Raw genomic sequence first — 24731 nt, 5'->3', positions numbered from 1 at the left:
CCTCATTTTCAGTGCTAGCTAAGGGGCGCTCTCGCCTTAAATATGATGTGATGTTCCATAGAGATGCCTGAGTAAATCCAAAGATTTTAGAGTAAAGGGTGCCTCGAGTGAGCAATGAAAATGAACGCACTCATTCATAAAGCCCCAAAAACCAATAAATGAATTCAAGTTTGACAGAATTTGATGCTGACTTATTTAGCTCCTGTCAATACATAAAGAGAACGAGGAAAAACAAGTTGCAAGAGTGATGTGTGATGTTGAATGACTACATTTCCAAACATTGTGTTTCTTGTCAGAGAAAAGGGTCATTGACCTGAACCCAGTGACCCTGCTCTGGTAGAAGCGAGACTGTGCCATACATAGCAAGATATTGAGTTCAACAAACATAACTGTAGCAATAAAACTGAGTGAAGGAAAACTCCGGAAGACCTTCAAAGACTTGAAATAAATTCAAATAATGTGCAGATTTTCTGTGAATTGAAACAATATCCTGAGCATTTTGTTTATTAGATGCATTCAACTGCATTATCAACATTAAAAGCAGCATTATTCAGAGTAAACATGAGTGGAGATTAATTCATTGTGTACTTTCTGATCAAAAAAGTGTGTCTCTTCAAACTTCAAATTATCACACAGTATGTCAATGGGTCAAGGCTTCATCTAGTGATGGGTAGATGAGGTATCATGAATCAGTTTTGCAGGGGTGATGAAACTGTCCTCGCTTTCGGAGGCCACCTGATGGCGCTCTCGGCTTAGAAAGGATGTGCCATCTGGTGGCCTCTGGAAATCAGGACGCTGTTTCATGAAGCCTCATTAACCCGTCAACACTGTGTCACGAAACCTCATCGACCCATTACAAGTAGTTGGTCACTTTTTATAACATCATTTACAGGCTAGTTTGTTCTAGGGTTCAAATGAAACATTTTATTATTGTTTGCATATCACTTTGTAGTCATCTTTAATGCCCCCCCGGTGACTGATCCGCGGCCCCACCTTGGCCCCTGCAGTATTATTTGTCAAGAACCGTCACTGTCCAAAGTGCTTCGCTCTAATAAATATCTAACATCTGCAGGAAAATAAGCTTAAAAGTGAAGTAAAGCTTTCAGAAACCGGTGTTGGTAAATAACTTTCTTTTTTTTGAGGCGACTGATGTCTGATACCTTTATTTTTTTCAATTTACCGTCAAATCAACAGAACCCATCTATTGATGTTTGCGGCGTAAATGCAAATAAAACATTGAAGTGTTTTGCTCCGGTGACATCACTTTTTTAGAAATGAAATCCGCTTTCGAGTTTCAACACAAACCAATCCTGTGGGAGAAGAAGCTCTTCAAGAGGAGCAACATGGCGGCGTTTGTGCCGAGGATCAATCTGAGACGGAGGTTGGTTTAAGTGGAAGTCTGGTCCTGCTCGGAGTCCACGCTGCGAAGAGAGCGTGAGAGAGCGGCGCTGGTTTGATGAATCAGATTGTTCATTAGGGCTGCTGCGTTGTCGCCAAGTAAACAAGCGCCACTCCTGCCTGTTCAAGTACGCCGGCGGAGAGCTAATAAATCGAGAGTTGGAGAAGTTCCTCTGGCCAATCACGGAGAGCGAGCGTCGACACACACAGATGGAGAGCCGCGCTGTATATTAGAGGCACCGAGACAAAGTCATGCTCGCTGTAACACCCTCGCTGTGAGAAATAAGAAGGAAAAAACCAACCGCTCTCACTCAGATTCGCGGGTCGTCTAGAACAAATCGGAGCTTGATGAATTGGAATCCAAGTTATCCACCAAGTAAGAGCCGATTCTGTGCCTCGGCTGAATTGAAGTTGGAAGACAGAAGTTTCATTTCAGCGTTGGAAACTTGTTTGTGTCGAGTCATGCTATGACTCGACACACTCGAAAATCTAGCTCCTGTGATTTTATCCCGTGATTCATGTGGTCACAAGGGAAGCAGTCGCCACCCAGGTCAGGAACCGGCTATCCACACCTTAGACAAGTTAGAGTCAGCGACCTTTACCTGTTTTCTGACTTTGGGAGGAAATTAGTGTGCCAAAGGGAGCCACTCAAGCACACCTCGAACAGCCTTAAATACCCACTGCACCTGAATGCACCATCAGTTCTTCAACACTGAAGTACAAAATTTAAATCTATCATCGAAAAGAAAATCCTTTTTTCTTCTGTTCTTCTTGTTCTCTCTTCAGGCTCATGAATGTTGCTCACATCAGAGTAAAAGGTGTTTATTAGAAGCGATAGAAGACAAATCAGTAGCGCATAATACATTTGTTTTTAATATTGTTTGAAGAACCGCTGCGAGAATCCAAACACAAAGAGCTCTTTGTTTAAAGGAGCAGGTTTTATTATTTTGCAGTCCAGGTCTCCTTAGACCTTCCGAAAAAAACAAAAAAAAAAATCATTTATTAAAAGACCTGTGAAGCAGATGGAAGCTGGAGCCAATTAATAGAGAGAAAACAAAAAAAAAAAAAACAAAGCAGGCCGGCTGGAGAGTCAGAAGAAGTGGAGGTCAAGGTGCATGTTTGTGTGCGTGATAGAAAGTGCTGTTGTGCGAGGAGGGAGAGGAGGCGAGGGAGCCCCGGAGGAAGAGCGCAGAAGTGCAGCCGAGGCAGAGGAGGTGAAGTGAGGGGCACGCCGAGGGAGGCGGCATGAGTGAGAGCATGACTTGGAAATGTTCACAATGCAGGTCTGCTGAAGCGTTTGCCTCGGAATTCAAAGAGTTGTGTATGACGGAGGTAAAACCTCACCAACCTTGGATCACGTTCTGCTACTTAGCCCGGGCTGATTTGGGTTTGCATGGATTAGCACGTGTAGCAAGAGTGGCGACGCACACTCCCAGTGATTTATGAAGTGTTGTTGTGATCGACACACTCGCAATCCCATGGTGTTACGTGTTGACGTTGGGTAAGTGGACTTGCAGTGACTTGAAGTCCATCCTCAATGGGTTACATTGGCCGTCACTGGCAGGGAGCCACCACATCACCCGGAAGGTGTCAGTGTAGGATGCAAAAGTCTGCTTTCTCGACGTCAGTATATATTAATAATCGTGAAAAATCTCTCAAAATCTTACCTAGTTTGTTCGCCTTACTTTAGTCAGAATATCTCACCCCACTTGATTTAAGTTCACTTTATAGATGACATTGTAGCAAGACAGAGGGACCTCTTTAAAGACGATGAATCTTGAATATGTTGCTTCTTCACTGCTTCTGTACTGGTCATGTACTATTTTATTTGCCGTGTGTTGACCAGTTAAGGCGATTTGGTTTATTAGGTCACCTGGTGTTCGTGTATACTTATCTGAATCTTGTGCTCACATTGTTATAAACTCCAGGTTTCGTTCTATGTGGATTGTATAGTTTTCTTTTCAATTTCTGTTTATAGCCTGGGGTGGGTTCAGTCTGTGAACCCGTGAACCGTTTTATTTTGGCTTTATGGCTGCGCCACGGTAGTTTATGGCCACTTTCTTCTTTGGATTTTTTTTTTCCAGGTGGATTTTTAACCGGACCTTTTTCGGATATCCATTTTTACGGTTGTTTTTTTTTTTTTTTTAAGGGATTATTTTGTGGAACAAAGGCACAGGACCTTGAGCGGGATATTCATGGACAATTTATTTTTTGTGTGGACTTTGGTTTCGAGTGTTTGAGACGTGTGCTGTATTCGGAGTGAATGCGTATTTTTTTGTATAATTTATTTGACATAAAAACTCTTTTGACAAGTAGTAAATTTGGTTGTTATTTTTATGGATGAACGGTTCATGTTTTTTTTTCACCTGTTTGTCTCATGTTATTTTTGGGGACCGTGGGTCGAGTGACTACACAGGGTTCTCTTATGTCCTTAAAACATAATTTCGTTTGGGCGGTCTTCCATTAGAGGCGAATTGTTACAGTTCTATTGGCAGATTCGCAGTACTTTTACCTTGTTTTGTTTGTTTCCCTGAACAATATTTTTCTGAACAGTTGTCCTAAAAGTGCTTCCAAACACAACCATTGAAAACCTCCTAAAATGATGAAGTACACATAACAGGCCTGTAGTAGAAGCTTGAGTCATCTAACCACAAACAAATGAAGAAGACTTGCACAGTATTAGTAAGGTAGCGTTACAAACATTGCACTATTATAACTACTGATGGGCTAGTGTCCTCTTGTGGGTTCACAGTTTCCACTTCTACTGACCACAGCGCCCCCTGCACCCTGCCTGAATGCCATTTCCAAATAAACGGAAGGTGGATTAACTAACCTGCCGCCTGTGTTTAGGTTCTGAAAATGCCTGCAAAACACTGATTTTGTAAACCGACTTCACAAACACACCTGAAGGAAAAGATTTACTCACTTCACAAGACTCCCATTCTGCGCAATTCTCTCTGCTGCTCTGGAGGAGACGTCCGTAATTCTTCCCTTCCTCTCCTCGACTCCTTTATTAGGCGGCCAAATAGCGTTTGGTGGAGCGATGCTGATTTGTATTCCGGCAGCTCTAATTAAATTTGCTTGGCTAATACAAAAAGAGAAGGCCCATCAACAAACAACAGCAGAGCAAACAAGGAGGTTGCATACATAAAGGAAGACAAACAGACTGGTGCTGCCGCTGATTGTGTTCCGATGAACTTGACTTGAACAAGAAATCCTGCTGCGGAGAAAAACCAACTGAGGAGGCCTGCTGCAGTTCTGTCTCTACGCTGTTCAAGCATGAACTGAGCACACTGTACACCAGGTTATGGTTAGGGATAGTGATGGGTAGGTGAGGCGTCATGAAACAGTAGTGCAGGGTTGGTGAAACAGTGCCCTACTTTACCAAGATGGCGCTCTTGGTTTAGACGTAATGTGAGGCTTTGTTGAATTAGTTGTTCATGTCCTAACATTTTACAGCTGACAGTGCCATCTGGTGGCCTCTGAAAATCAAACACTGTTTCATGAAACCTCATCTACCTATCACTGGTTAGATAAGGATAGTTAGATGACTGGTTTTGTGTGTGCTGAGAGTCAGAAGAGTCCAATCTAGTGATGGGCTAAAGAAGCTACTTGAAGCCTCATTTTCGGTGTTCAGCAGGTGGCACTTTTTTTTTTTTTTTTTTTTTTTTTTTAAATAAAATAGTTACTCACAGCCAAAGACACACCACACAGTGTCATGTATTGGGCTCTGAAAATGTGGACAGTGTTTCATGAAGTTTCATCAGCCCAGTTCAGTCAATCATGTCTTTGCTCTCCGGATGCTTTTACACTCACCACCACGTATATTTTTGCTGCAATATTTCAGAGCAGTCTGTAACAGTTCGCTGCATCCCAACTCTTTGGGTGTTGCCTATTCCTCGTGGAGGTCCCACCTGACTAGGGCTGCTACGACTAGCTGACATAGTCAGCATTCTCTTAGCCCAATCCGCCCTGAGATGGGAAATGTCTGTGGCCCAAAACGTTGGACGTATGGGTCCTTTTCACAAAGGACACATACCTTTCGCACCACATTTTGAGCAACTGGAATTTAAACATAAAGTTTCAAAACAGGATTCAGCAGTCTTTACAACATTTTACATATTTTTTCTTATGTATATTTATTTAAATTCAATTGTGTTTGCAACACCACTGTCATGACTCCGCTTCCTGGCTCAGTGTCCCTGAGCCATGTTTTGCTTTTTTCCCTCTGTTCCTTTGGCACACGGCTGGAGCCGATTAACCCCTAATCAACTGAGTACTTAAGCACCTGGACTCTTGCACCAGGTGCCAGATTGTCACCTTCTCTCTGTTCCCCAGGATCGTCACTTCCAGTTCCTTGGACTCACCCGTTGTTTCCCTTTCTTGGGACTTTGGACTTCTCGTTCCCCCGTGGTAACTCCCGAGTCGCGTGTCTCTCCTTCTCTGTTCGGCTTCTTGTTTTCTCATGCTAGCTAGCTCATTTAACTCCCGGTTCTCATTGTTTCAGTCTCTCATGCTAGCTAGCTGGTTCTCGTCTCTCCCTCTCTGTTCAGCTTGTTGTTTTGTGTGCTAGCCGGCTCATTTAACTCCCGGTTCTCATTGTTTCGGTCTCTCATGCTAGCTAGCTCATTTAACTCCCGGTTCGGTGACGCTTTCGGTTTGGACTTTGTTAGTTTGGTTACTCTGTTTTGTCATTCTGTGTTTGCTCTGTTTCTCCTGGTTCGGTGACGTTTTCCGTTGTGTGTTTTCCGTTGTTTGTTTAATTAAATATTATTTCTTACTTGCTCCTGCCTCAGTGTGACTTTCACCACTTGCGTTTGGGTTCCGCTCCACGTCCCCTCTCTTGATTCGTTACAACCACAACCTCTCATGTTGGCCTCTACCCATGATTCGTCAACTAATCATGGCAGTCTGTGACCTGTCGATTGACTTTGGATTTATTTTTCCGTGGTGCTTCATTTGACTCTCATAGGAAAGACATGTTCAACTCTCTTGTGCCTCTCCTTCCACCTCTTGGATCTCCTGCCTCCAGAGGTTCCTTGCGGACAGTGATGGGTTGGTGAGGCGGTGTCCTGTAGCTGGCGCTGTCTGCTCTCAAATCACAAGCATTTCAACGAAGCGTCACATCATTTTCAAGTTACTTGGGACTAAGTTGGTGTTGGTGTGAAGCTTCTGCTCCTCCAAGTTTAACTTCTGCAGTTGGAGACAAGTCACACATTGTCTTTCCAGTTGGAACGAGCTGCTGAGAGTAAACAACATCACACTGCTGCGACTCTCCGCCATCAAGGTTAAGCGAGAAAAGAGGAGTTCGCTCTGTGCTCCCATTAGACTGAAAACGTCGTCTCTGTTAATTTATCGGCTTTGTTTTGTCAATTACCTTCAGTCTCTGGCTGATGGGCTTTTCTTCCCCGGCTCGACTCGGAGAAACATCTCCAGGACTCACGCTGACAAAGGTGTGATTGCCTGTGCTTCGGCTCAGCGTCGACTCATTTGAAGCGACTCTGGATCTCAGCAGCGAACATGAGCCGGAGAGAGTCCACGGAATTAAGATGAGGGTGAGAATGAGGAGGATTTGAGCGATGAGCACGAGGGCAGACGGACACTTCGGGAAAATGAGGAGAATTGGAGCCGGTTTCCATTTCAGTAAAGCAGTGAGGCTCATTTTTATCTCCCGGTTGTTGCTGTGACTCGGATGTTCTTTTTATTTTTATTTTTTTTTAATTCAGTGATCGGGGGTTTGGAGTCAGAAGACACATTTGACCACCTCAGACAAAAAGGATCGAACAAGGCTCGCACAAACATGAAACTGACAGCTCCCAACAAAAACAAGAACTGGCCAGTGTTGTGTTCATCATCATTTCTGACCAGTTTTCAGATTTGTTTTTCCCTTTGTTCTGAAAATGTTCTTTATCGTTTTCCATTGTGTCTTTAGAGTGTTTTTGTTTACTTGTCTTCTTCCATCAATCATTGTTTCCGTGTCTTCAGTTTATTTGTGATTGTTCTTGTTCTTGCTATCGTGATTTTTTTTTTTTGCTGCTACTTTTTTGTCACGGTCATGTCGTGCTGCCAAAATATTGAGCCTTGTCACAACATCCAATGAAATCACAGGAGTTTCATTGCGATTAAAGCGCTCAAAATGTGCCGTTTTCGCCCACGTGTTTGCAGCTCCGCCCACAGAGCTAATCTCCTGAAGGACCGGAGACGAGAAGCAGCAGCTGAGACCGGCTGTGGTGTCAGAAGTTCGTCGAAAACAGCGCATGTTGTCAGTAAAAGATGTGAGGAGTTGATGATTCAAGTTCAGAACATGGCCCAGATTGTTTTATGAGTCAGTCTCTATGCTGGACCTTGTTTTTCAAAACTAGTTGTAGAAGTGATCCTCATGCATTTTTAAGTGCACCACTGACCTTTGTACGGCGCAGACATCACCACTGCACCCGTGACTAACAGACCCGTGCGGCTTATGTATGAAGATCTATTTTTGTTCATAAATCTCGCGGGTGGTGCTAATATTCCGGTGCGCTCTATAGTCCGGAATTTACAGAATAGTATGGATTTTTTTTTTTTTAAATCTTGTTAAGGACCCGATATCAGATGTTTTGTTTTGACATCTTGTTTGTTTTTCTTCTCTTTTGTAGAACAATGATTATACTTGTTTATTTCCTTTTTTTCTATTATTATTTTCTGTATATTTCCGTTGCCATGTTTATTCATTGTTGTTCGTTTTGTTGTTGGCTCAGCGATTAGTTGTGTTGTGCCAAGCGTCGTACCGTATCCCTGAAGTCCTTATTCCTACCAAGTTTCTTCCTCTACTTCGTAGAGGCGATCATCACATGACTCGACTGAGTCTGATCGACCTCTGATCACCAACGCTGAGTTAAACCTCATCTCTTGGTCACGATCAGACTCTTTTGTTGTCGCGCTCACTCTGTAGCGAATACGTTCTGCCCCGCGCAAATCGAAATGTCGACCTCTCATTGCTTGATCGCTGCCACGCGTCACTCCCAACCTGCCTCGCTCTACATCGCTCTCATCCGCGATGGAAACTCACATGATACGAGTTCCTCTCGTTCTTTTCCTGGCTCTCTCCATCGCCCACTCCTTCTCCCCCGTCCGGGTTAATCAGTATCTAATCTCACTTTTAATTCTCTCCCTATTAACCTCTGGCAATAGTTTGTCTTACCATTAGCCCTCCACACACACACGCTCGCAGGCTTAAATTGCCTTCTGAGCTAAATTGCGGTTTATTTCCACATCATGACAGAGATACGCCGAGTTAATTACGGGGTGCAAATGAACGTCGTGGAGGAGGGAGGAGGGTGAGAGGAAACTGGGTGTAGAGATACGAGCTCGGTGGGAACGGCGGGACTGCCAGCCGACGTCGTCGTGGTTTCGTCGCTCGGCGGCAAACACGCAGATTAATTAGAATCGTAACTTTCTGTAATTAAAATCAAAGCTGCGAAATAACGCTCGACTTGTTTCGCACTTTGTTGGAGCTGTTGCGCGAGGATTTCAATGTCACACGCGTCAAAGTCAAAGCCTTTGAGTTGGTTGAGGAGGATGACATCCGTGATGGACGGAGGCCGTTGATCAGCTGGTGGATGGAGAGTTTAAACACAAGAGCGGGTTCAGTGCGTCGTTGTGTCGAGTGGTTTGTTGTGCATCCAGTGACTTGTTCTTCACTAGAGGTCAAACGCCAGTGATCCAACTTCTGTTGTGGATCACACAGTGGATCTTTGTGAGTCAAATGTTATTTCTGCTCTCGTTTGTTGTTTTTACTCGTGAGTCATTGTCCTTAGGTGATTTGTTATTGGTTTGGTTTTGTGTAATTGCTTTGACTCATATGGTGACTTGTTTTGTTCAGTGACTTGTTAATGTTTTTGTGTAATAGTTGATTGATTTGATGTGTTTATTAAATGACTTTTTCTCTTATATTTACTGATGACTTCAATGTGTTGTCAGAATCTTCCCCCGTCACGAGGTCGAGGGGGCAGCAATTTCAACAGGGAACGACAGACGCCGTTCATCCACTCAACATCTTGCAGCTCTCACTTGGGGATCCCGGTGAAGAGATCTCATCTCTCCACCTGGTCCTGGGTCGACCCCGCGGTCTCAGCTGACTGTGCCTGAAACACCTCATAGTATAGTGTTACTATTGTGTAGTGATGGGCTCATGAGGCTTCATGAAATAAGGTCCTCCTTTTTAGAGGGCATTCTCTGAACTCAAATCGTGTGCTTTCAATAAGCATTTAAAAAAGAAACCTCAGACCAGGTTAAAGGAAGAGCGCCACACATAACAAATACTATGTGATGTATTCCACTTGCACTACTTTACGCTGCACATAATGGTGGTTGATGGGGAATTAGCGCCCTCTAGGTGCGGACTATATAAGTCACTGTTGGTGGACCCTGTGTCATTCGCTGACATGAGGTCGCCAGAGGTAATGAAAATAATTAAATATTTGTCATTGTTGTGTTTATTAAGATTGCTGACTCATGGCGCGCAGGACTCCATCTTTACCATGTTTTGTTGTTTTTGCCATAGGCGCATTTTCATTTTTGTATTATTTCTTTCGCATTTGGGTCTCTCTTGAATTGTATATTGTAACTGTATTTTTGTGCCACATGTGCGGAAATGTATATCTGTACAATGTGAAGTTCATTTGCTGACACGTCAGCCAGAGATTGCTGACTCATGGCGCAGCACTCCATCTGTCCCTCACCATGTTTTGTTGTTTTTGACATAGATAAAGACAATTTACAAGACCATCCACTGTTGTGTTTCCAACACAACGCACGACATGTAAGAACTCCTGGTTTTTGGACCAGACTGTTTAAATTTGACTTGTTCATTCGTCCCTTATTTTGACTTTAGTTGTGTATTAGTTTTGTTGTTTGAGACTTGTTTCTCCACTTGTTAAGTGAAGGTTGTTTTGTAGTTGTGTGAGTGTTGCATGTCCTCCTCAGACAGTGAAGACTCCATCCAGGTCTCGATTGAAACTTCACTGTGGAAACGTGTGCGACCGCTGACCGAGGCCAAACTGCGTGTCCATCCCTCCGGAGGGGTCTTACTCTCAATATCCCAGACTTGTTTTTCCGTGCTGATTCCACACTTTCTCGGCTGCGATCAATGAAAGATGCATAGTACTTGGCTGCCCAACGGTATCACCCATCTGTGTGTGTATACAGCAAGAATGAGCTGAAGGAAGCATCCGTTGTTTCTCGGAGGAGGCCATTAGAGGCTCCCGCTCCTCATCCTTCATCCCGAGCTTGACTTCCATTAGCGGGTAATTTCGCCGACGCATTAAGGGGTTAACAGCGATTTGCGTGACGTCGCCGCCTCGGGGCGAGATCAGATGTAATTAGATTGTGAGAAAAGGCGGCGAGTCAATCTGTCAGGACTTTATTAATGCGTGAGCGATGGAGGTCGCAGCGGCTGTTTTGACTGCGGGATGGTCCGAGTTCCGCCGTCATCTGGGAAGGAATCTTCAGTTTCAGTTTCAATATCTCTCACACAGGAGGGGGAGAATGGGAGGGGGAGTCAGGGCTGCGGGGGAACACGAGGCTTAATTGGCCGGGCTGATGGCAACACAGTTTTAGTTGGAAGTGTGTGAGGCGGAGATCCGAGACCCGGCGGACATTTCCCAGGTGAGAGTTCTGCCGCCGAGGCTCTTGAAGTCTCAGAACAATTTGCAGCCAAAGTCGGGATGAATACAAAAGAGGGCGCCGCTTTGGATCGCCATTTCCCTAAGTTTGCTTCTTTTAAATAACAGTTTCATCATTCCAGAAGATAAAAACCAAGCAATTATAACAGTTTTTCATCAGTTTAACTCTGACACCGGCGAAAGAACAAAAGCCGCAACGTCCTTTTTATGTTCCACTTTCATTGTGTGACGTGAAGACAAGTTCAGTTGCACCAGAGATTTTTTTTTTTTTTCACCCTTGACACCTCGAATTACTGAAACTTTTTTAGCATGGACTTCATCTGCCGGCTTCCATTTGGACGGCAGTTTTAGGGAAAATCGTCTACGTTACGGCTCCACTTTGATTTCTTTTTATCACCACAGAGTTTTATTAGAAAAGTATATCCTTTTTTTAATCAAATATTTGAAGGAAATATATCTATTTAGACGTCTAACAAAAGTCCAATTTGCTAAGCATTTCTTTCCAAATTCCAGCTTTAATCTCTTGATTCTGTTACTATTCTCTTATAATTATGAGTATGTATTTATTTATTTGCCGCATTTACTCATTTCATTGAATCATTTCATACATATTTAAAAGTTCAGTGTCTTTCATCAATCATGTTTTAAGTGTACTTATTATTGTTATTATTATTTAACTTCAAAGAGCTGAATGATTTTTATTTTTCGACAATTCAACAGTTTTTGCCTGATATTTTGGACTATTCAATTAAATCATGGTTTGAATATTGGGAATTTAACTCATGATCAAATTTCGCGTTCAAAGAAAGCAGCAATTTTATCATTTAGTTCATTATTCTTTCACTGTGTTTCCAGTCAACAAAGCCAAATGTTGGCGTCTCATCATGTAGTCATGAGGCCTTCTTCGAACAAAGCTCTATTAGATCTCTTCACTCTTCATCTCAAGTGTTTTGGATCGTCTGTCACCTTGACTTCATTTCAAATGTCATTTTCAATTTCACAATTCTGAACGTTCCTCACACACTAATGAACCGTTTTCAACTGACTTACTGTCAGTGGAGAAAATCTCCCCCAAAAACCATCATTGCTGGTCTGTTTTTCGTGTTCAATGTCCTTATTTATTCAGCTCAGAATCCAGTTCTCTGAGAGATTAAATTCATTTGCTGTGCCTATTTTCTGACTGTGGGAGGAAATCAGAGTGTCCAGAGGAATGCAGTACGCATGTTTCAAATAAGACCTCCATGTTGACTCGCAGGTGAGCATCTCCTCCGCCATGTCGAACCCCACATCACACTCCTCATGTCCTCGTCTGCATGATTCCATTTCTGAAGCTTTACTCTCCGACTTCCTCCGCCAGGGTTCCGTCTTGACCTTGTCGAAGCGACGCAGCCCGATCGATGTCTGCGATTATTAGGACGATGCGAGTCACTTTAATTCCAGCCGGATGCCAAGAGCATCAGCATTCATGAGTGCGTGTCATACTGCTGCGCTGTTTTATGTAACCAAACACTGAAGATCTGTCCATCTCTCTGCCGTTCTCCCGTACGTCCTTCATCGACCGACAGGATTCCAACGCCGAGCCGTCGATCAATAAGATGCTCTTTTGTTGATGGAACATTTTGAGTCTGGCCATAATAATTATTCAAAAACGACAGAACAAAATCTACAATTAATATACTTAGACTTTTAGAGATTCATTTTGATTTATCAAATAGAAGAAAAAAATTCTTTCCCATTGTAGTAAATACAATTTTATCAAAAATGTATGTTTTAATTTTCTCATTAAAAAGCGAAACTGACACTGTTTTTTTTTACAAGCCCATTTGGAAAGGTGCTTATTTCCGGACATGTTGTTTCAGAACCATTAATAGTAACTTTCATCACAACTAAAAAAAATGTCTGAAACAATAAAAAAGTCGGCTTTATCTTGAAAGCACTGAAAACCATTCACATCTAATGGACCACTTCAAGCCGTCATGTCACCTTCTTCCCTTCATTGTGCCGTAGGTTAAAAAAAAAAGAAAAAAAAAACTCATTGTTCGAGAGCGGCTGCTGTGACCTTTCCTCAGATATGTGCTTCTATTTTTGGGGTCTTTCTCACAAATTGCTCTCCTGCGACCCCTGAAAGATTCATAGAATCAATCCAACATTTACGTTCACTTGAAGTGGAGGAGCGATTGATGAATAATGTAAACAGGACAGACGTTTGGATGTAGCGTTTTTGCATTTCCCCTCACTCCCAGCGTTCAGACGCCTCTCCAGAGGCCTCCGATCAAACAAGTGGAATTCGGTCTTCAAGCTCTGGATTGGTGGACTTCAGGGATCAACTCAAAGATTGCAAACATCAGAAGAACACAGCCTTAAAAGAAAAAGAAAAAAAAAACAAGGTCTCTAGTTCTGTGTTTCCGCCTTCTTCGTCTTTGTTGTAAGGACGTTTTAACACGCACACTGAAGCTTTGATATTCCACCTGCTGGAGAATTTTAAGTTTTCAGCGCCTCCAAAGTGAAACTACGAGGCGAAATGTTACTGGGACGAAGCCACCGAGGAGGGCATGAGAGAGAAGACCACTTCAGTAGGTCCGACAGGCAGGTTCTTCAGCAACAAACGAAAGGAGCAACACCTCCAGAAGACCATCTTTGTGCCCATGATTTAATTTGGAATCATTTCATCTGAACCATTCAAGTTGATCTTCATTTTTTTTTATTGAAATAAATCATGACAATGTCCAGGACTTTTCTGAATATTTGTGCACCCAACTTATTTCAACACTTTTTCAAGCTCACAAAAATAATTTGTGTAAAAATGCTGCCACACAGTCGCTGGGCTTGTCGGCAGTTTCTCCAGACTGCACCTGGACCAGGCAGTGTACCAGTCGCTGCTTAGTGTTCACCTGCATGTTGGATGAGTCGGATGGAGGAAGATGTTGGACCCGATGCTCATGTGATGGACACAATGGAACCAAACGTCACATACTATTGTTGGGTCATGTTGGACTTCTTGGCAGTGATGGGCTCATGAGGCTTCATGAAACAGTGTCCTCTTAGGTGGTGCTCTTGGTTATAAATAAAGTGAAGTTTCAGTGAAATGGTTGTTGGAATCCAATGATTTTAGCACCATCTAGTGGGCTCTCAAAATGAAGACGCCGTTTCATGAAGCTTCATGAGGCCCTCACTACTCCTTGGGCCCAGTACTGTTGGGTTGGGGGAAAATTCCTATTCCTCTTTGGTGCTAGTGCTAGCTTTAGCCCTACAACTGTTGCAGCAGTGAAAGCTCATGTGATTTCAGACTTGACTTCAGAGAGCGTCTCAATGGGATACTTCTCTTCTGCAAAGCAGATCCTTCATGGACAAAGTGGACGTGAGTCACCCATGTTGTTGACCAGGTTCTTCAGCAGCACAAACACTGCTGTAAACACACACAGTGGAACAAACAAGACTGCCAAACAGAAAGTCATTTGTCATCACGGAAGCAAGGAGAGCGGTCGCTTTTTTGATGACACCTTTAACAAGAGACAAGGGTCAACAGCTCAAATGAATTCCTGTCACATATCGACCATCATGAAGTGGATTTTTGCTTCCAAACAACGCAATTCCAACCAATCCCCATGAGTTCTGCGAGGTGCTGCAGCTTTGTCCAATCACTGCGACTTTCCCGTAAATCCAACCAATTAAGTTTTTGGTGGGATTAAAAATGAAGTCATGTGCGACGCCAAAGGCTCACATTTGCCCCCAAATATTGCCACCAAGGGTCACTTCTGGGATGTGAATGATCCTGAATCCATTCCTAAATGTCCAAATTCCCATGAATGAAATGTAGAATAGACAAAGTAAAAAGCGGAACTTACTGGTGCAGCGTCACCGAACACTATACGGGTTGGACGTAAACAAACATGGCTGACCTCCAGATCCATCCCAGTCCAGGCTGTTTCTGACCCTGTACATCCTGACCCCGTAGAGCTGTTTTAATTGGCTGGATTAATGAACAACTCCGCTCACACACAGATACAAATATTCCCCACCTTTTCTCCTCATGACACTCCGTCCATCCAAACGTCCGCCAGTCTCCGCCCTTGTGAGGAGCTCTGTTACAAAACAACGTGCGCTCACTGCACGCTGTCAGCCCAAAACTACTCATTGAACGTCAGCATGAACATGATGCACTTATTTTCAGTTTTTAATTTAGTACGCACAAAAGCATTTGGCGGTGGGAGGCTATTATTTGTTCAAATACACTTCTCTTTTTCTTGCAAATAAAATATATTTTGTTAAAGCCATTGCAGCCTGGAGCTTTTTTTCAGGCTAAAAAGCACCATATTTTTTTTTAAATCTGCCGCAAAGTCAGGCATTTTAGGAAAGAAAAAAGTCTAAATTCTGGAAGGACATATTAGGTCGACATATTAGGTCATTTTTAATTTCCCCTCCCCAAATATTTCCTTATATGTCGGGCAGCAACAGTGACACTCATTACGTTCAGCACTTTTAAGTAAATTTTCATGTCACTTGGTATATATATTTCCTCAAGTCCACCTCCACTCACAACAACCTTCTGCGCCCCGGACTCACACTGAACACAAGCGTCTGTGTTGGATGCGTGAGGCTACTCATGGAAACAGGCAGCGTCGGTGCATGCAGTGCATCACTGTGAAAAAATATATGGGGGTGAGGGTTAAGCCATGCCACACACACCATGCTTGTGTAGGTATTATGCTTGTGAAACTGGTGCGTGGTAAGTTGGTCACTTGCTAGGCTTCACTTGTGGGCCACACTTGTTGACATTGCGAGTGAATCACAAGGCCATAAAAGGTGCTATATATACCAAGTAACATCAGAAGTGAAGTATCAATTAGAGCTTACGGTCGACACTCTCGGGCCTTTGGACCCCTCCCACTTAATGCCACAGATGGGAAACCTTCGGTGATTTCAAAACGCCTCGGCATCAACATGCAATGGCGAAGGCTTCAGTGCCAACATTGGACCGATAAGTCTACCAGACAGCCGTCAATATGTGAGAGAGAATGTGATGAAGTGATCTAATACCAACAGCATGAGGAAAGGATCATGAACTCTCCGGGTCTCCATTGCAATGATACTCCTTCCAAAGACTCATTTTCCATCCTGTCAACATATATGGTTGAGGTGTGGGGGGGTGTGATTTGTGGGAGGAAAAGACAACATGACTGGATTGATGTGGGACATGAGCAAAAAATAAATAAATAAATAAAAACTTTTGAACAAGATTTGTTGCAAACTGTTCAAGTTGTACGTGACCAGTAGTGATGGGGTGATGAGGCTTCATGAAACAGTGTCTTCATTCTCAGAGCTCAGTAGGTGGCGCTATCAGTTTTAATGAAATGAAATGAAATCATATAAATGCAAAGATATTAGAGCAGACAGTGCCATCTAGTGGGCTGTGAAAATGCTGACACTGTTTCATGAAGCCTCTTCAGCTCATCACTAATAGCCGGCGTTCGCTGGCATCTTGGCTTTAATACACATCCAGGGTCAAACCAAACTGCTGTGAATCTGTACGACGGTTTTGTCCATTTACCGGGTATGTGGCGCCAGTGTGGGGTCACAAGTGGCCCGTCCCATCCCCATGCAGATCCACCTGAGCCTTAGCAGCAGTTTCACATCACATGACCTCTCACCTAAGTAAACTTGCAACAGGTTTTCATCCTTGACAGTTTTAATCGTCCTCAGCGTACACAAGACTTTACATCAGGACATTGAAGATGGCAAACATGGAGGCGGAACAATGGCAAAAGAACGGCACAAAATAATCCAAACAATGAGCCCATGAAGAAGACGTGACATGTAATCCTGCGGGTTAAATGCTACAGTAAAGCAATGAAAACGGGGATTGACTTCACATTCAATCCCTGAAACGATATGTAGATGCGAACATACATGAGTGAGGATGACGTCATACAATGGAGGGCCTAAGAATAAACTCGAGTATATAGATCATCAATATGAGTATTGCTTGGAATCCACAATCTATGGATTGTTGAGAGTACATTCACTGTTAGGATATGATGATGCAACCACAAGTACGCGCACGCCTGTCAATGACATTCAATGCAGAGTGGAAGTGAAGAGCTTTGAAATGAACTTGTGTTTGGACCTGGAAGAGCTCGATGGAGGTGTGTCTTTCCTGGGCGGGACGTGATGCGCCTTCAAATAATATGCTCAGCGCAGTTATCCAGAACTTTACATGGGGTCACTTCATAAAGAGCCGCAGTTAGTCATGGTGTCCTATCGTCCTGGGCTGATGAGGCTTCATGAAACACTGTGATTAGTTTTGGAGATTGGTAGGTGGCGCTAATGGTTCAAAAATGATGTGAGCTTTTGTTGAAATGTTTTGTTCAAATCCGAATATTTTAGAGCAGAGAGTGTCAGAGAGTGGGCTCTGAAATTGGGGACACTGTTTCATGAAGCCTCATCGGCCCATCACAAGTTTGCGTTGAGTGTTTCCACCAGACAGTGGGCTTCAGCTCAGTTCAGGTTCCAACCTGACTCGGCTTCTGAGACCAACAGAAGTGTATCTGTCTCAGGAAGGTCTTTCTCCCCCAAGACTGATGAAATTGTAAAGACACAGTTCATATGACGCAGGAGTTACTAAATAGAAAGCATCATGAAACACTGTCCCCATTTTCAAATGCCACTTGATACGCACTATCTGCTCTAAAATCTTCAGACTTGAACAACCATTTTAATGGAACCTCCCATTCATTTTTTTTAATTCCATGGGACGTATTGGCAGTTACTTTCCTTTAAATAAATAAATAAAATAAACAGAGATTTCCGAAAATGTATCACAATTCAACTCTGCTCCAGTGGAAAGACTCCAGGATGGGATGGGGAACCGTCTAAACCTAGTCACACAGCCAGCATGGAGACCCAAACCTGAAGGGTTTGGGGAACGTTTTGGGAGCCTTTTAGAGACTTGCGCCATGATACGGAACACCAATGAGGTTGGACACTGATCCTAAGGTCATGCCATCTGGGTGCTAGCCAGGTGAACCTGGGACTGGTTTTAAAGGCCAAGTCAGATGCTACATGAGGAATATTCGATAAGATGTAGGATTACATGTGGATGTTGTCGCCCATATTGGTAAATTGGTCATTTTTATGTCATTTAAGACACATTTTTGTTCCATTTCTGAAGACATTTGCTCACTTCTAAATATCCATCTGTTTGTAACACAAAGCTTTATATATTGCTATCTCAAACAATGTCTTCAAAATATAATAATAATGAATTTAGGCTTGCGTCAGCGGCTAACATGGCTTCTTGAATAATATGTTAAAACATGATTGTTCTTGATAAGGTGTTAGGACTCAATGCCGACCCCTATTGGAATGAACTCGTGATACACAAGAAAGCCAGGCAACGGATCCGGTCTGCAACGTAACACGAAACGGACTCGACAAATCTTCTCAATGTCTCCATACGCTCCGTCTCCTGGATCAAAAATCCATCCCATCATATTAATATAATACTTTATTGCCCCTCCAAAAACCAAGAAGAGAAAGCTAAATATCAAAAACACTGAATCACTCTGACAAATTTCACAGAATCCGAGAAAGAACTCAAAGGAATAGCAGAGGTTGTATAAACGTTGTGCTTCTTTAATTCCACTTTGAAAGGTCCGTCGTCGTCCTCGTGTTGCAGTCTTGTTATACCTCATATATATATTTATATATATATTTATATATATATATAGATTAAATGTACACGTAAAATCCGCACTGAGGTTTCCAGTCTTTTGTGGCAAGCGTGAGGGCAAGCAGAGAGGCTTTCGCTCAACGTTCTTTCCTTCATTGTCTCTTGTCATTTCTTCCCAAAAATCTGGGGCACGATGACAGTCTGGGAAAACCTAAGAAAAGAAGGATTCCCTTCCTCCTCTGGCGCTTGGCTGCCGGCCCTCCTGTTATTCCCTCAGGTCCTTTGTCATCTTTGGTAGAGTGTCCGACACTTTGGTGTGTCTGGGGATCGGGGGGGGAGGCGGGTGAGAATACATCATGAAGGTCGATGGTGGGGTGGTGGGGTGAGGTGGATTTGGGAAAGTCTTGTGAGTCGGTTGATTAAATGCTGAGAAGCAAAGGAGGAAGTGGTACGATCAAAGCAAGACGTATGAGATGGCGAGGAGAGGGGTGCGGCGGGGAGGGGGGTTGGCTGAGAGGAAAAGGGGGCAGCCTGGACTGAAGGAGTCGACGTGGCAAGTGCTCATCATCTGTAGAGCAGCAGCAGGGCGAAGGCCAGACCCACGGTCAGCCACCAGGTCAGCGACAGCGAGTGTGAGCCTCCGATCAGAACTGAAACACAAAGATATCGTTTTCAAGAGGGGAAGAATGAATCAAGCTTCATTCATAGCCTACTGACACGTCCATCCATCATCCCGTCTTCCACCAAACCCTTCCTTTAACTCGCCTTTCCACCCCTCCATCAGTGCTTAATCCCTCACGCAATCATCCATCTATCCATCGGCTCATCCATCAGCTCATCCATCCATCCATCCATCCATCCATCCATCCATCCGCCAATTTTTTTTTTGTTTTATTTGTGCAGGATGGCTGGACTCACAGAGAAGAACGGATGCCCTAAGGATGTGATTTTTATCTGGTTAAGGGATCAAGGGTTGCCACTCTCAAAGCGAAAGATTCAGTTTCAAATAAAGTTCACCCAATAAAACCTTTCAAAACTTTGGTCCACAAGTGTGCGTTCAAACCAGGCGTGATCTGACTCTGAAAAGTGCCCATTTCAATAAAGCAGATTCTCAGTCAGGATCCCCCGCTGCAACTATCAAAAGAGTTTTCAGAGTGTTCTTGTTCTCTTGAAGTTGAATCGCACCACGCTGAGGTGTGAGATTTATCTCACTGGACAACAGACGACAGTGTTTTTGGATGTAATGAAGTGCGGAGGTGTGTGTGGGAATGTGGGCCGTAAAGTGAAAAGATGAACACGATATGAGGGAAATGCGAAGATCCAAAGAGCGCAAATGATGCGTCTGAGTCACGCGGCATCCAATCACCAGCCCTTCCTATAGTTTCAGTTTCCGACTCCAGTCCTTCAGTTCAGCCAAAGTTTCTCCTTCTGCTCTCCTGTTTCTGACACAACCCTCTATCTTACCTGTCTTACCTGCACTGGCAACAGTGTTCTCTTGCTTGCACTTCCCCAACGTGATGGAGACGTCGTCGATGGCGATGTCCCCCTCGAAACTTTGACCGCGGACTCCCTCAAAGACGATCTGAGGCAGAAGAGAGAGATGCATAGGTCTATTGTTCACCACCAACCAAGGAATGCCAGGATCTTTTAATAATCCTTGATAATCCCGTAGGTGTCGCGCTGAGGGAAACATTTAAGATGAAAACACACCAGTCGAGGGAAGAAGAAGCCAAGACAAGACCGTCACGAATGGCTTCTTCACAAACAAAACAAAAAGAGGATCAGAAAACTTTCCGGCGATTTTCCTACATTACGCCGAGCCATCTGGTTGTGACTGACAGTGTAATTACTGTGGCGTACCGTGGCACCCAAAGCCCACCGCACCCAGCTAATCAAAAAACAAGCGTATTCGGTCTGGAGTGTGAGGGAGAAAACAAACAGGGCAACTTTGCTCCAGCGCAACAACACAACTGTATCTGCTCGTGGTAAACTTTGCAGCTTCTATCGATTTTAAATACGACAAGATTTATGGTCCTTCATCTGGAGAGTCGGAGGGGAAAACAACAGGCACTCAAAGGAACGGCACGGCGGGGCCAGTGTGACCCAACACATGCGCTCAGCTGTACATCAGCAAATGAAACAGGTGTTCATTAGAGGGAGTGTTTCACCAGTGACCATCGCGTAACTTAGCTCTTATTTAGTAAAATAAGCAACACAGTTAAAAAGAAAAAAAAAAACGAAGAGAAGAAAAAACTCAAAAAGCAGAAACATATTTATCACAAATAAAATTAAGCTTTATGGTCTATTGCTGGAATAAAAACGAAGACAGACAGAAAAAGAAGACAAACTTCATACCTTTTTAAAAGGTAAAGCAAACAGTGGAAACAATGAACTAATACAACTTGAATGCTATAATAAGAAAGGAAACGATGACCACAAAAAACAATATATTTTTGTGATGTTTTTTAAAATAAAAAACAACTCATAAAAACGAAAAAATATTGAAATTAAATAACTAAATTGAAAAAAAAAAGAAAAATTACAGCTACAAAACAGAATAAAACTGACAATAACAGTAATAGTCATAATAATAGTGAAAACTTGAAGGTCAGTGATAAAAAACAAGAAACAAAACAGTGACAGATGGATGGATGGATAGACAGACAGCTAAAAGCCTGTGATCTCTGCACATCACTTAGTTTTGACATTGTAAAATTGTCAGTAGGAAAGATCTGATTCCGATACCTGTTCGCTCTAACAGTAAACCTCTGGAGCACAGAGCGAGTATCAAAGTACGAGTGTCAGTAGCTTCTTTTTACTTCCGACCTCTCTTTCAAAATTCATCAAACTCATCCACAGTTCTGAAATGTTTAAAGTCGAGCAGCAGAGGAGGAAGATGCCATTTCCCCTCCTTAAGTGAGCGACTACCAGCCTCTCTGAGAGGCGTCCTGGAGGCTTGGTGGCAGCGCCGCATGCAGAGAGCAAGGCAGCGACCCGGGTGCGGGAAAAGAGTCATTTCAGCCGCTTTAGTGTTCATTTGTGACTCATTGTTCTCAGGGGCATCTGAGTTTGTTTTTATAACCACGGCAGCTGGGTCTTCTGGGGAAACTGACCACCAGCTTTTGACCGACTTACATTTACAGCAACTGTGTACTGTCTCTGCAAAACAAGAGACAGCTCCAAGGTGGAGCACGTAAACACTGCATGGAGTTTCAATGTAATAATATAGTAATAATAAGGAATAATAAAGAAACAAGGAAAGTTTCAGGTCTACCGTATAACACAGCAAATAAAAAACATATTAACTGAATACATAATTAAAATAGGTGAAACTATACAAATTTCACTTTAGAAGACTAAAAAAAATCCCAAATGCAACTTAACTGCTGTAAAAAGAAGTTGGCCAACACAAAATGAAAAAAAAAAAAACTTTCATGCAAACATGAGGAAGATAAAGAAGAAAAATATTGACTATAATTTTGACTATAACTAACTAACTAACTAATTATAACAGGTTCACATGTAATAACAGTGTTTAATGTAGTGTATAAATCTTAAAATTAAAAAAGCAAGATTCAAAAATTGCATCACTTATAAAAGACAAAAAAACAAACACAAAAACAAATCGTAAAGGTCAGACAGACACGAAATAAATGAAGCAAAATTGAAAACATATTTAAGTGGAAAAATAAATGTAGTAAATAGTAGTAAACCGTGAAAATATTTGATTCTCAAATAAATGTGTGTAAAAACCTTAAATAAAAAATAATAATAAATTAAAAAAATAGGAAAGATCATTAAAAAGGCAAAAATGGCAGCACAAAAAAACACATGAAATCTTAAAGATTAGACAGTAAAGAAAAAAAAAGGTAATATTAAATGAATAAATACAAAAAATAGATCAGAATATTGACAACTACTGTCTTCCCGGTCCAGTGCTTAGTGACCAGTTGACCAGTAGTAAAAGACCAGATAATTCTGCTGCAGTAGCGCTGTGCTTGCCAGGGAAGAGCCTGCTGATCTACGGCGTGGCTGTGGTCCCTGCATGAGGCGGCAGGAAACGCCTGTAAAGTTAAATAACAGTAATGACATGACAAGTCAGCGAGCACTTGTTGCCGCTGCAGAGAAGCGCCAGCTGTCACAACATTGTTTGGGCAGATTAAGTTCCACAGTGGGATGCTGGCTTCATCTCTGTGAACAGGCCGAACAGCGGCTCTCGTTCAGCGATGGAAGCTGCTTTCAAAGACGTTGTTACTTTCTGTGGCCACGGCACAAAGAGAGAGACGGCGGAGACGAGTGGCGGCGGCTCAAAGGCCTTCGGTGTGCAGTCGGTGAACTGTGCAGCACTAGAAAGCTGGAGTCCTCCGCTGACACGCTCTGGACCAAAGCAGAAATGGAGCGAGGTCTGGGCAGCGTGCTGCGAACCACGTGGTGATTCCTTCAGAACAAAAGACTCTGGAGATTCTGGCTGAATTAGAGAAGCATTTGATTGTTGTTGTGACGGGAGAGATGACAGACACGATGTGACCAGGTGACGCTGCAGTCCTCGAGCCACATAGAACATCATCACTAATAGTAGTAGTATTTTTATATACTACTACTACTTTTTTTTTTTCTACACAAAAACATCAACTTGCAATTTATTGTTGTGTTTTAATTGATTAATTTTGCTTTAAAAATATTTTATGGCCTCTAACATTTTTTTTTTTCATTTTTTTTTTTTTTAATTTAACATTATTCAACTCTCATTGATGAAATATACGCAGAAAAAGACCGGAGAAGTCGAAAAAGATGACTCAGCAAATGAAACATGACAGTACATTCATTTTGGAGGGAAACACATGTACAAAAAAAAAAAACATTGCCTTGATTCAATTATTTTAAATCAGTTTATTTAGTAAGTAAATCTTGTTCATTTAATTGTTATTTCATTATCACTGTAATATTTAACAAATGTGTGCTGCCTGGCACTCTGGTTTCCTCCCAAAGTCCAAAAACACACTCTGGGGACCAAATGTGACTATTAATGTGGAGTCAGAGTAAAACAATCAACCTGACCATGTCTGAATGTCTCTGCAAATTTTATCTTGTGCCATTTTTAATGAGTGCGACTGTATACAATATATATAACTTCATTGTTTTTTTCTGAGTATTTCTTGTCCCTTAAAAGAAAAATTGGAATGTCAAATACATTTTTGAAATGTAAGCGAATCGAGAATATTTAAATAGAAAGTGTTTTAAATGAAATAAGACACAATTAACCAACTGTTTGTGTATTTTTGTTTTTACAAAATAATTTCATAATTACACATAATAGCTTAATATTTATTGATTTATTTTCACTTTCATTTTCCCATCATGTTGACACTTTACTTTCTCATTGCTTCTTCTCTTTGGCCTTGAAGGAAGAGTAACAGTATATAATGTTACTATATATATATATAATGTTGCCCAGTGGGATGTGCTCTCACCCTGAGTAGCTGGGACTGTACCCAGCCCCCTCTGACTGAGTGAAAAGGTGGTCAAAAGAGGATGTGTTTCATATAACCCATTGGTTCCAATTCAGACCGCAGGATGTGACCCCTCTCTCTCTCGAAGGCTTATATTTCGGACGTCATCTCTTTGACTCCCTCCCCTCCGCTGTTTTCCCATTAGCACATCATCTCAATCGCCACAAATATTGACGGCGACATCGCTTCCATCAAACACCAATCAACAGCCTCGGATGCGGCGATCCGTATCAGCGGGCCAAATGATGGCGCTCCAGACATCCTTTGTAATTCCAGCTTGTAGAGCAACATCAATTGTGTAGGCTAATCTTCTTTGTCAACACCGGACAGTTCAATCATTATTATTGATCCTGACCAAAGCGGCGGTGGATGGAGACGGAGCGGACCGGAGGAGCAGGGGGAGCAGGTGGTGAGAGCCAGGATAACCAGACAGGTATGAGCCGGGGAGAGAAATGAGGCTGAGCCTTTTTTTATTTCATTTCATCAAGCCTG

The 24731-nt window shown here is 42.7% G+C and overlaps 1 protein-coding gene across 3 annotated transcripts in view; it reads right to left on the bottom strand.

The window, feature by feature from the left end:
* Window positions 1-13792: 13792 nt before the first annotated feature.
* LOC128758949 (MAM domain-containing glycosylphosphatidylinositol anchor protein 1) overlaps window positions 13793-24731 on the bottom strand; it is a 194075-nt gene continuing 183136 nt past the window's right edge. For 2 of the 3 annotated variants that reach the window (XM_053865466.1, XM_053865468.1), the window contains 2 exons: window positions 20194-20311; window positions 13793-19379 (listed from right to left, as the gene is read on the bottom strand). In XM_053865466.1, the coding sequence (XP_053721441.1) occupies window positions 19294-19379; window positions 20194-20311 (204 nt within the window). In that variant the 3' untranslated portion in view covers window positions 13793-19293. The remainder of the gene's footprint in view (window positions 19380-20193; window positions 20312-24731) is intronic. The other variant, XM_053865467.1, reaches the window with a different exon arrangement.

This window comes from Synchiropus splendidus, chromosome 5 (assembly GCF_027744825.2).
Source record: "Synchiropus splendidus isolate RoL2022-P1 chromosome 5, RoL_Sspl_1.0, whole genome shotgun sequence".
Taxonomy (NCBI): Eukaryota; Metazoa; Chordata; class Actinopteri; order Syngnathiformes; family Callionymidae; genus Synchiropus; species Synchiropus splendidus.
The sequence above is the reverse complement of the archived record's forward strand: the minus strand, read 5'-3'. Positions and strand labels throughout refer to the sequence as shown.